This window comes from Mustelus asterias, chromosome 23 (genome assembly GCF_964213995.1).
Source record: "Mustelus asterias chromosome 23, sMusAst1.hap1.1, whole genome shotgun sequence".
NCBI classification, from domain to species: domain Eukaryota; kingdom Metazoa; phylum Chordata; class Chondrichthyes; order Carcharhiniformes; family Triakidae; genus Mustelus; species Mustelus asterias.
In genome coordinates, this window is record NC_135823.1 from 55,551,439 (window position 1) to 55,563,470 (window position 12,032).

At 45.5% G+C, this 12,032-nt stretch overlaps 1 protein-coding gene across 1 annotated transcript in view; it reads right to left on the minus strand.

The window, feature by feature from the left end:
- Positions 1–12,032, minus strand: part of caskin1 (CASK interacting protein 1) — a 711,340-nt gene that overhangs the window by 175,896 nt on the left and 523,412 nt on the right. The window contains exon 5 of the mRNA XM_078239889.1: positions 235–330. Coding sequence (XP_078096015.1) covers positions 235–330 — 96 coding nt within the window. The remainder of the gene's footprint in view (positions 1–234; positions 331–12,032) is intronic.

The window sequence follows — 12,032 nt, forward strand, 5'->3', positions numbered from 1 at the left end:
TCCACCACCCCCCCCCCCCCCCACCTCCGCCCCTCCCCGTCCATCCCCTGAACTGCAGAAGACCCCAATTTCTCAGAGGAAGGCAGAGCAGAACATAAAACAGGCAGCATTCCGACAAGCGCATATTCCGATTGAACTGAAACCCTTCACACCAGTGCAAAGCTCTTACCGCACTGCGATAGCTAATAATGTCCCATTGTGATAATAATGGCCAACTCGATGTCCTGGACTTACCCCAACTCTGCCAAATTCGCAGGCCAGGTCCAAGGGCGTCTTTCCAGCAATGTCCACTATACACGGATTTGACTGGTGCTGCAAAAGCATCTCGGACTGACACAAGAGAAGAAAAGGCATTGGATTACCCTGGTACATTTGTTGAGGATTAACCCAAACAATGCGCGGTGAGTACTCAAATCTTGCATGTTTTTTATTAACCTGCTAGCAAGGAGAACAGACACAGTGAACAGTGAATTTCACGATGGTGTTCTGTCGATTCATACGGATAATTAGCAGTTATTGTTAATTACAGCAAATGAGAAACGAGCAACTTTTTAATCCTTCATTTGCATATATAGTCCACCAATCATAGCATAGCTTTTTGCCCTTTCTTATCCAATAGAAAACCGTCTCCTTCATTATTTTGTTATTTGGTAATTGTCATGGTAACTTGTCCTTGTTTTCATCCCATCTGGAATGCAGTGTTTATGAAACTGACACAAGGTTAGATTAGTCTCTTATCCTGAGTACGTAAACCCTCACTGAAAGCCTAGTAGGCTAATAATCATTTTCCATCTCTTAACAGAGTTGCCTGTCATAACCTAATTTTCACACATTCCCATTGCACACCACTACAGAGTTCCCTTGTTACTCCTGTTACTTTGGCGGAAGCCCAGTTGTCGTAGGTAAACAGGGACAGGGATTCCCCGACCTCGCCCAATGCTGGCATCCTCCGTTCCTGCTGCAGTGTCATAGAGTCATAGAGGTTTACAGCATGGAAACAGGCCCTTCGGCCCAACTTGTCCATGCTGCCCTTTTTTTTTTACCCTTAAGCTAATCCCAATTGCCATGTTTGGCCCATATCCCTCTATACTCATCTTACCCATGTAACTGTCTAAATGCTTTTTAAAAGACAAAATTGTACCCGCCTCTACTACTACCTCTGGCAGCTTGTTCCAGACACTCACCACCCTGTGTGTGGAAAAATTGCCCCTCTGGACACTTTTGAATCTCTCCCCTCTCACCTTAAACCTATGCCCTCTAGTTTTAGACTCCCCTACCTTTGGGAAAATATATTGACTATCTAGCTGATCTGTGCCCCTCATTATTTTATAGACCTCTATCATATCACCTCTAAGCCTTCTATGCTCCAGAGAAAAAAGTCCCAGTCTATCCAGCCTCTCCTTATAACTCAAACCATCAAGTCCCGGTAGTATCCTAGTAAACCTCTTCTGCACCCTTTCTAGTTTAATAATATCCTTTCTATAATCGGGTGACCAGAACTGTGCACAGTATTCCAAGTGTGACCTTACCAATGTCTTGTACAGCTTCAACAAGACGTCCCAACTCCTGTATTCAATGTTCTGACCAATGAAACCAAGCATGTTGAATGCCTTCACCACACTGTCCACTTGTAACTCCACTTTCAAGGAGCTATGAACATGTACCCCTAGATCTCTTTGTTCTATAACTCTCCCCAACGCCCTACCATTAACTGAGTAAGTTCTGCCCTGGTTCAATCTACCAAAATGCATCACCTCGCATTTATCTAAATTAAACTCCATCTGCCATTCGTCAGCCCACTGGCCCAATTGATCAAGATCCCGTTGCAATCCTAGATAACTTTCTTCACTGTCCACAATGCCGCCAATCTTGGTGCCATTTACAAACTTACTAACCATGCCTCTATATTCTCATCCAAATCATTAATATAAATGACAAATAACAGTGGACACAGCACTGATCCCTGAGACACACTGCTGGTCACAGGTCTCCAGTTTGAAAAACAACCCTCTACAACCACCCTCAGAAGCCAATTTTGTATCCATTTAGATACCTCACCCTGGATCCCGTGAGATTTAACCTTATGCAACAACCTACCATGCGGTACCTTGCCAAAGGCCTTGTTAAAGTCCAGGCAGACAACATCAACTGCACTGCTCGCATCTACCTTCTTGGTTACCCCTTCAAAAAACTCAATCAAATTTGTGAGATGTGATTTTCCACTCACAAAACCATGCTGACTGTCCCTAATCAGTCCTTGCGTCTCTAAATGCCTGCAGATCCTGTCTCTCAAAATACCTTCCAACAACTTACCCACCACAGAGGTGAGACTCACTGGCCTGTAGTTCCCAGGCTTTCCCCTGCAGCCCTTTTTAAACAAAGGCACAACATTTCCCACCCTCCAATCTTTTTTGGCTGAGCGTCAAATTCTCCCTTCTCACTGGCAGCAGTGGCGGAGGGTGTGATACCGAAGAATCCTGGCCAGGGTGTCAGAGGGACCTCTGACGAAGTTTTGTTGATGGGGAGGAAACAGGGCCAAAGAAACTCATCCTCAGTCTCATCAAGTGTGAACAGTTTGGGAAATCAGTCTTTGGTGAGTGGAGATAATTAACAACAGCAGTAAATTGTTGGTACATTCAGTCCCAGACATACAAGCCAAAAAGCAAGATTGGCAGCGGTGGCGGGGTGTGCGATACCGAAGAATCCTGGCCAGACTTTACTATATTCATATTCTATAATAATATGAATATAGTAAAGTCCAGATCAAACCTTCATACACTGTAAACTCTCCATTCTGGAATGCTTGGGAGCAAGTCATTTCTAGATTTCGGAATATTCTGGATTACAGAATCACGCTAGAATGCACATAGAATCATAGAATAGAATCATACAGTCCAGGAGGAGGCCATTTGGCCCATCGGGTCTGCACCGACCATAATCCCACCCAGAGCCTATCCCCATAACCCAATGTATTTACCCTGCTAATTTCCCCGATGCTAAGGGCAATTTAGCATGGCCAATCAACCTAACTCACACATCTTTGGAGAGTGGGAGGAAACCGGAGCACCCGTAGGAAACCCACGCGGACACGGGGAGAATGTGCAAACTCCACACAGACCTGAGACTGGAATTGAACCCGGGTCCCTGGCGCTGCGGGGCAGCAGTGCTAACCACTGTGCCACCGTGCCGCCCTCTGGTATGCGAACCAGAAAACCCCATAGAGACAAATACTTATTTGAAACATAAAACAGTGATAAAACATTACAAAACAGTCCAAAAGTATTGTCCCCCAAGAAAGAAAGAGTTACGTATTCCATTATCTTTACTGTGGCCAAGCCTTCTCAATTTGTTGCAGAGCTCAAACGATTGGGTGGTGAGTCCGTGAGTTGCTTGGTCTACTCAAAAATGTTGAGGCCAAAATGCGTGATTTCAAGAAGAAACTAGATATCGCTCTTGGGGCTGAAGGGATCCAGGGATATAGGGGGAAGGTGGGATCAGGATATTGAATTTGATGATCAGCCATGATCAAGATGAATGGTGGAGCAGGCTCGGCGGGCCGAATGGCCTACTCCTGCTTCTATTTTCTACATTTCTATGTTCCGGATAACTGGTGTTTTGAGCAATAGATTTTCAGACTGGAGAGTTTAATTATTGCATAATCGTTGGAATGTCAATAATCAATACAACAGGCTATAATGTTGAGATTGTGACTTTGTTCATTGATTAGTGAGGCAAATAGACCAGGTATAATGCACAACCTTTGCTAAGTTAGCTAATCTCCGATAGGTAGTGTTTGGGTGCTAGGGTAGGTTTCCGAAACTTGCATCTGTTATGAATAGAATGTAGAACAGTACAGCACAGGAACAGGCCCTTCGGCCCACGATGTTGTGCCGAACATGACGCCAGATTAAACTAATCCCTTCTGCCTGCCCTTGGTCCATATTCCTCTATTTCTTGCCCCCATTATCATGTGCTTATCTAAAAGCCCCTTAAACGCCTCTATGTTATCTGCCTCTACCACCACCCCTGGTAGCGCCGTCCAGTCACCTACCACCCTCTAGGTGGGATTTTCCTGCCGTGTTCACCCCGAAACTGGAAAATCCCGCCCGAGGTCAACGGACCTTTCCATGGTCAACGGACCTTTCCATGGTCTGCCCCTCGCCCGCTATGATTCCCGTGGCGGGCGGAACGGGAAAATTCATCCCTCTGTGTCAAATACCTGACTCTCACATCTCCTTTGAACTTTCTCCCCCTCTCACCTTTAAGTGTGTGTCCCCGAGTATCCGACATTTCAACTCTGGGGAAAAAGATTCTGACTCTGTGTTGGGGCATAACCCCTTTAAGGGAATGGGTCATGTGACCAGGTATGTGGAGGGAGCTGGCTGGGAACCGTCCTGTGAGGGCAGTCGACGTTTGGAGTGTGGAGCGAGTAGACCGCATAAAAGATCTGTGTTTCCCTAACGCCGGGCTGTGGAGTAGTTCTTGAGGAGACGCCTCAGTACCAAGAAAATTAGCAGTAGTGGGTCAACTAATACGCTCCGTGAGATCGGAGGACGAGATTGAGTTGAGCTGCAAGAGCCTCAACACTTGGTGCACCAAGTTAGAATTCACAAAATGTTGGCCATCGTTGACTGTAACACTGGAGAAAATGTCTGTGCAACATTGAGAGAGTGATACCTTCAGACGAGGAAGGAAGAAAATGAACCAGCTAAAGAGAAAGCAATGCAGCAGAATAAATAAATACATCCCTTTCACTGACTTTGAATACTTGGGTCGACTGGTACCATCTGAAGTATGTACAATTTATCCCATTGCAACATCAGCAGAACCGAGATTAATGAATTTAAAAATCAAGAGAGACACAGGGAAGCAGCCAGCACATCTACAGTTACAAAAACCGATTACTAGCTCTTTTATCAGTCTTAGGGCAGTTCAGGAATATTTATAATCATCAGAGTTATTTGCGGAGCATGTATAATGCATTTAGTACTTGCATCGACATTATGCTGTAAGATTTAGAATCATAGAATCCCTACAGTGCAGAAGGAGACCATTCGGCCCATCGCGTCTGCACCAGCCACAATCCCACCCAGGCCCTATTCCCATAACTCCACATATTTACCCTGCTACTTCCCTGACGCTAGGGTCAATTTAACATGGCCAATCAACCTAACCCGCACATCTTTAGCTGTGGGTAACCATTTAAAAAGGTCAATCAATATGTATTTACTATTCTGTTGAAATTTCTTCCTTATATATAAGGCCACAATGCCTCTGGTGTCATGGGCTTAAGGTATGAGGAAAGAATGGGGAGAGTTACATCTTTCTCTGCGAGCAAGTGACTACTGTCCAAAACTCACAGTCAAGACACCAAGCTTCCAAACGAAGGGTAAGTTTATTAAAGTTAATGTTAGTGAACCAGTAATTTTATTGAAGGTACCAGTAACTGTTTTAGCATTTTATATTACCTGGTTTATATTACCCTGGATTGCAGGCTGATCAACCCCTGACTTCCAATGCTAGCTTGGGTAATTAAGTTTAAGTTTATTTATTTGTCTCACAAGTAGGCTTACACTAACACTGCAATTAAGTTACTGTGAAAATCCCCTAGTCGACACACTCCGGCGCCTGTTCGGGTACACTGAAGGAGAATTTAGCATGGCCAATGCACCCAACCAGCACGTCTTTCGGACTGTGGGAGGAAACTGGAGCACCCGGAGGAAACCCACAGGGAGAACATACAGACTCTGCACAGTGACCCAAGCCGGGAATTGAACCCGTGTCCCTGACGCTGTGAGGCAGCAGTGCTAACCACGAAGCCACTGTGCTGCCCTTCTTGAGAGCTTGAGAGCTGTAAAATATCCTTGGCCTCAAGCTTGCTATTTATATATCATATGCTGGGGTTGAGTCATGTGCACTCTGGCCTTGTCTTTGATAGTAATCAGGTTGTTCCCAATCTGTTATCTGCAAGTGTTTAGTTCTTGTAGTGACAAGTTCAACTTGTTCCCAAACAAACATTGATGATGCTGCTTCGCTGGTACATGAAGAGGACAAGGACACTGTAATAAGTCTTCAGAGGGAGAACTTCCTTCACCAAAATCCCTCTACTTACAAACTCTAACAGCAGTACACAGAGTGCTATCAGTCAGCAGTCTACCTCCAGGGGTGTCAGAGGAACTGACACTCCCGGTTAAATACAAGCAAAAGATCCATCAATTGGATCCTTAATCAGGGAGTTCATACTCCAATAGGCCAGCCTCAATGGCCTGATTAAAGTCATTACAGGTGCTTCAACTTGCTGTAAATAGTCAGGGCCTGATGGTGAAATGGGGGCAGCACAGTGGCACAGTGGTTAGCATTGCTGCCTCAGAGCGCCAGGGACCAGGTTCGATTCCTGGTTTGGGTCACTGTCTGTGTGGAGTCTGCACATTCTCCCCCGTGTCTGCGTGGGTTTCCTCCAGGTGCTTCGGTTTCCTCCCCTGTCCAAAGATGTGCAGGTTAGGTGGATTGGCCATGGTAAATCACCCCTTGGTGTTAGGGGTACTAGCTAGGGTAAATGGGGATGGGGCCTGGGTGGGGCTGTGGTCGGTGTAGACTTGATGGGCTGAATGGCCTCCTTCTGCACTGTAGGGTTCTATGATCCCTCAGGAACCATTTTGAGAGGCAATCTCAGAGTTGTACACAAGATCATAAATGGTGTGGAAAAAAAATCGAATGCAGGGTGTTACTATAATTAACTTGTGGGAGTCAGGCAAGGTGATACAGTTTTAAACTGGGAAAAGTTCCATTGAAAATGTTACAATTTAGAGATTGCTGGATTTTTGGTAGGGAAGGATATCGAAGGATTTTGGTGAAGAAAGCCCAATGGAATGAAGAATCAGATCAGGCACGATTTAACTGAAAGGTGGAACAGGCTGAAGGGACTGAATAGGCCACTCCTGTCTATATATTTGATCCGGGCAATCCCCATAATAATTACTGAGCTGTTCAGGAGATGCAGGTGCGGAAAAGAGGATTATGTGATGAAGAAAGTTCTAAAGTAAGACCATGTTGCAGGATTAGTGCAGCACAGAGCTCTCTCTCTCTGTGTACCCAAACTACAGTGAAGGGAATTTATTAGAAACCTCTTTTCCATTCCAATCCTTTCGGACCGGCAGTGAGATTCCAGCAACACGGTGCTAGCAACTCCGAACACTCTCATTTATTCGGAGGGAGGCTGGATAAGTTTAGTCCATCATCGTGAAGAATAAATGGAAGTGAGGGTAATTTTTAATGGGACGGTTGTGGGGGGGTGTGATAGTGTCCAAAGGGTGGATGAATTGATGGCATTCAATTTAATACTGTCACCCAAAGCCTAAATGACCTCAACATATGCTCACTGTCTGAAAGCCACAAGGTGGGATTTTCCAGCCATGCTCGCCCCAAAACCAGAAAATCCCACCTGAGGTCAACGGATCTTTGCATGGTCCACCCATCCCCCTCCCACCACCCCCCCCCCCCCCCCCCCCACCCACGCCTGACCCGCTATGATTCCCGTGGTGGGCAGGATGGGAATATTCCCCCCACAATGTTTAGGGTTAACAGAACCAGGTGAGTAAGGGCAGAGAGGAATTTCCTTCAGGCAATTCCCACTCTTCCATTGAAAGCCTGGAAGGACATCATATGCAGCAAGTGTGCCAGTTTTCTGATGTTCCCGTGGCTCTTTGATGAGTTTCTGGGAAAGCACCTTCCACGGAAATTCACTCCAAGGTGCAAGGACAGAAGAACACAAGAAGGAGGAACAGGTGTAGACCAAACGGCCTTCCCAACCTCATCCTGGCTGAATTCCTGCCTCAACGCCACTTTCCTGACTGTTCCCCACAATCGTTTGATTATCTGAGCGATCGACATTTGTCTGTCTGTCTAACTCAGCCTTGAATATAGTCCAAAATGGAAGATCCACTGCCTTCTGGGGCTAGAGAATCCAAAGATTCACGACATTCAGAGTGAGCCAGTAGATGACCCAGGGTTCTCATAGAATCATCATAGAAATCATAGAAACCCTAAAGTGCGGAAGGAGGCCATTCGGCCCATCGAGTCTGCACCGACCACAATCCCACCCAGGCCCTACCCCCACATATTTACTTGCTAATCCCTCTAACCTACGCATCTCAGGACTCTAAGGGGCAATTTTTAACCTGGCCAATCAACCTAACCCGCACATCTTTGGACTGTGGGAGGAAACCGGAGCACCCGGAGGAAACCCACGCAGACTCGAGAAGAATGTGCGAACTCCACACAGACAGTGACCCGAGCCGGGAATCCAACCCGGGACCCTGGAGCTGTGAAGCAGCAGTGCTAACCACTGTGCTACCGTGCCGCCCCTGGTTCTCTGTTAAAATGCCGAATTGCCCTTCTCATGGGCAAATTAAGGATGGGTTGGCATTGCCAGTCTCATCTCATCAACTAGTAAAAAATGAACTTCTCCCACAAAATATAGTCTGAATCATTGCTGCCTTGTATTTGTTTATCATCTTTATAAGATGTACTGCTTACCAGCTGTCTCTGTGTTAAATGCTGTGTAGTTGTTGCAAGGAACAATAAATTAGAAAGTGGGTAAATATATTCCCTGGCTATGTAATATCCTACAGCCTGACAACCTTTGGATAACTCCGTATTCCCCCAACTCGGACCCCCTGGGCATCCCACTCCTTTAGTCCACCATTGGCGTGATACAGGCCCTGGGATTCTCTTCCAAAGTTTCTTTGCCCCACCACCCCTCCCTTTTCCTTTAGGACACTGTGTAAAACCCACCTCGCTAACCAACCATTGAGCCTCCTATCCCAGTGTCTCCTTCTTTGACTTGGTGTCAATATTCATCTGGCCATGCTGCGGCGAAACATCTTGGGTGTTTTAGGAAGTGGAAGGTGCTATGTAAACGCAAGTTGGGTGTTTCCTGATATAGAATCCAGCTGTAAGATTTGAAGAAGCACCTAGTTCCATTCCCCAAATGGTACAATCTCATCTGGGCAAAGGTAGGTATGTGACAGCACTGTGCCTTTAAGAGCATATTTTAGTCATGTTTCTGTGCAGGATTTTTTTTTAAACAGTCTGTTCTAACACTGGTGCCACTGGGTCTGTAACCAGCAGCTCTGTATTGTTACTGCAGCAGCATAATTGCTCCTAATTGCTAGAATGTTTGTTTTAATCTGGACTGATGCTATTCTGTTGTTTTTAGTGTTTCCCCCTGGCGTTTTGCAGAGTAGGGCTTGTTTAGGTTGATTGAGAAAAATCAGGTGACTGGGTGGAGCTCGGATTACACAGAGAGCTCAAACTGAGCCTGCTGTTTGGGATCTTTATAAAGAGGTCATTTTCTCTGTGCCTCTTCCTATCTCTGGAGTTGGAGACTGGAATCTGCCAGGAAATAAGTCTTTTTCTCTGCGAGTCTGCTGTTTAGGGGTGGATCTTTCTCTGGAGGTTGCTGTATGAGAGTCAGAAGACAGCTGTCTGTCTGGGTCTCTGTCCAAAGGTGTTAAAAAGCTGGAGATATAACATCCACGTGAGCATATCTGTTTTCAATGCTGACTAGTTCTGAACAAGGGATTTATGTCTATGGAGCATATTACTTACAATTGGAACTATAGAGATTGCAAGTTGTTAAGAATTATACCTTGTTATGGTTAAGTATTTCCAATTGGTAAAAGTTATGTTTTTGTGATATTTTAACTGTGTTCTTAAATAAAGTTTGTTCTAATAAAAGCTTTCTAGTGGGTCAATTGAATCATTGAATGAAAGACCTTATGCCTATCACCCTAATGCCAAAATCACCAAAACATTGGGGTCTAAGTTAATTCTGTAATTAATTCTGTAATGGGCGGCACGGTAGCACAGTGGTTAGCACTGCTGCTTCACAGCTCCAGGGACCTGGGTTCGATTCCCGGCTTGGGTCACTGTCTGCGTGGAGTTTGCACATTCTCCTCGTGTCTGCGTGGGTTTCCTCCGGGTGCTCCGGTTTCCTCCCACAGTCCAAAGATGGGCGGGTTAGGTTCATTGGCTATGCTAAAAATTGCCCTTAGTGTCCTGGGATGCGTAGGTTAGAGGGATTAGTGGGTAAATATGTAGGGATATGGGGGTAGGGCCTGGGTGGGATTATGGTCGGTGCAGACTCGATGGGCCGAATGGCCTCTTTCTGTACTGTAGGGTTTCTATGATTTCTATGTAACTATCCCTGGAGTTTCTGATCTGGTCCCGAACAGGTGTATTCAAATTGACTTTGCATCTGAGATGGAGAGGGAAACATCAGTCTGTCTCTTGTTTACTAGCATCTAATGGAGTGGTGATAAAGTGTGGAGCTTGGCTGAGGACAGAGCCAGATACAGCTGCGATGAGCTCCATGGACAACAATTCTGGCCAAATTCATTGCAGAGGCTCGAATGCTAAGAATATCACTTTGGTGAAGTGTTGGAGGGCTTTGCAGAAACACACCTTGTAAGGGGGGAAGAGAGAAGAGCAAATAAGTTGGAAAGTCATAAACTATTCCTTCCTGAATGCTTTGGAGTTTCATTTTTGGCCACAGAATGGAGGAAATGCAGTGATTGGAGTAGCAATCAAGTCCATTAAATAGATAGAACAGGTACCAGGCCCCGAGAGGGCATTGGCACCCATGGTCTTCCAATGGTTTGGTCCATGACTATGCTTGGCATGCTATAGTGGCTTGCCATCGCCTTATTAAGTATGGCTGACCAGGAAACACTCCCGCTCTTACCACCAGCCATCAGGTGTATTGGAAGGACAAACACTCAACCTGTTTGGCCATATTATGAATGCTCCTTCCATGGTTCCCCCATCCCATGGGAAGGCAATGGCCTAGAGGCATTATTGCTAGACTATTAATCCAGAAACTCAACAAATGTTCTGGGGACCCGGGTTCGAATTCTGCCAGGGCTGATGGTGGAATTTGAATTCAATAAATAATATCTGGAATTAAGAATCTACTGATGACCATGAAACCATTGTTAATTGTCATAAAAACCCATCTGGTTCACTAATGACCTTCAGGGAAGGAAATCTGCCATCCTTACCCTACATGAGACTCCAGAGCCACAGCAATGTGTTTGACTTTCAATCGCCTTCTGAAATGACCCAGCAAGCCATTCAGTTCAAGGGCAACTAGGGATGGACAATAAATGCTGGCCAGCCAGCGACGCCCATGTCCCACGAATGAATAATAAAAAAGTCCTAAAGAGGGTCTTGAACACAGATCTTCTGGCCCAGCAGTAGGAATGCTCTCCATTGCTGTTCCACAAGACCCCCCTCTGCAGTAGCACTAAGGGCGATTGTATTTTGGATTGCCAGCTGATATTTGACTTGCTCAGAATATCCAAGAGACCAGGATCCAACTAAAATGCAAAGTAAACTCACACTGTTTACCAATGTGACTTGCAGGCCTAGCAATAGAGAGCGGGGCACTAATCTTTTACAGATTTATTTTTGAGCAGAAACACATACTTGAATTCCCTTTGTGGGTACCAATGAATTAATATCAGTGAACAATCTTTGGGATGGATTTAAGGTGGCAGTTGGTCAGGCGCGATGGAGCCTTTACTGAGAAGTACATGGAAAGTACAGCTCGGAAACAGGACAACACCGGTGTTTCTGCTCCACATGAGCCACCTCCCACTCAATCTACTCATGCCATCAACATCTTCAATCCCTTCCTCCCTTCCTGCCTTCAACCCGGTTGAACGCAGGTCCCTCCTTTACCTTTTAAGGGCATCCAGAATATTCAACTCACCTACTTCATGCAGTGCTAAAGTCAACATCCTAACCACTGTTCTGAGTGAGCAAATTTCTCTGACATTCCTGTCTTATATTTGCCTCACAAAGGGAATATCTTATCTCTGTCTACTTTACCAAACCCCTTCATAATTTTAAAACCTTTTATCAGGTCACCTCATTCAACCCTTTTCAAGAGAAAGAGTGCCCCTGCAGCCTGTTCTGAGACTTGCACCCTCTTGATTCTGATATCGTGTCATCCTTGTAAATCTTTTTTT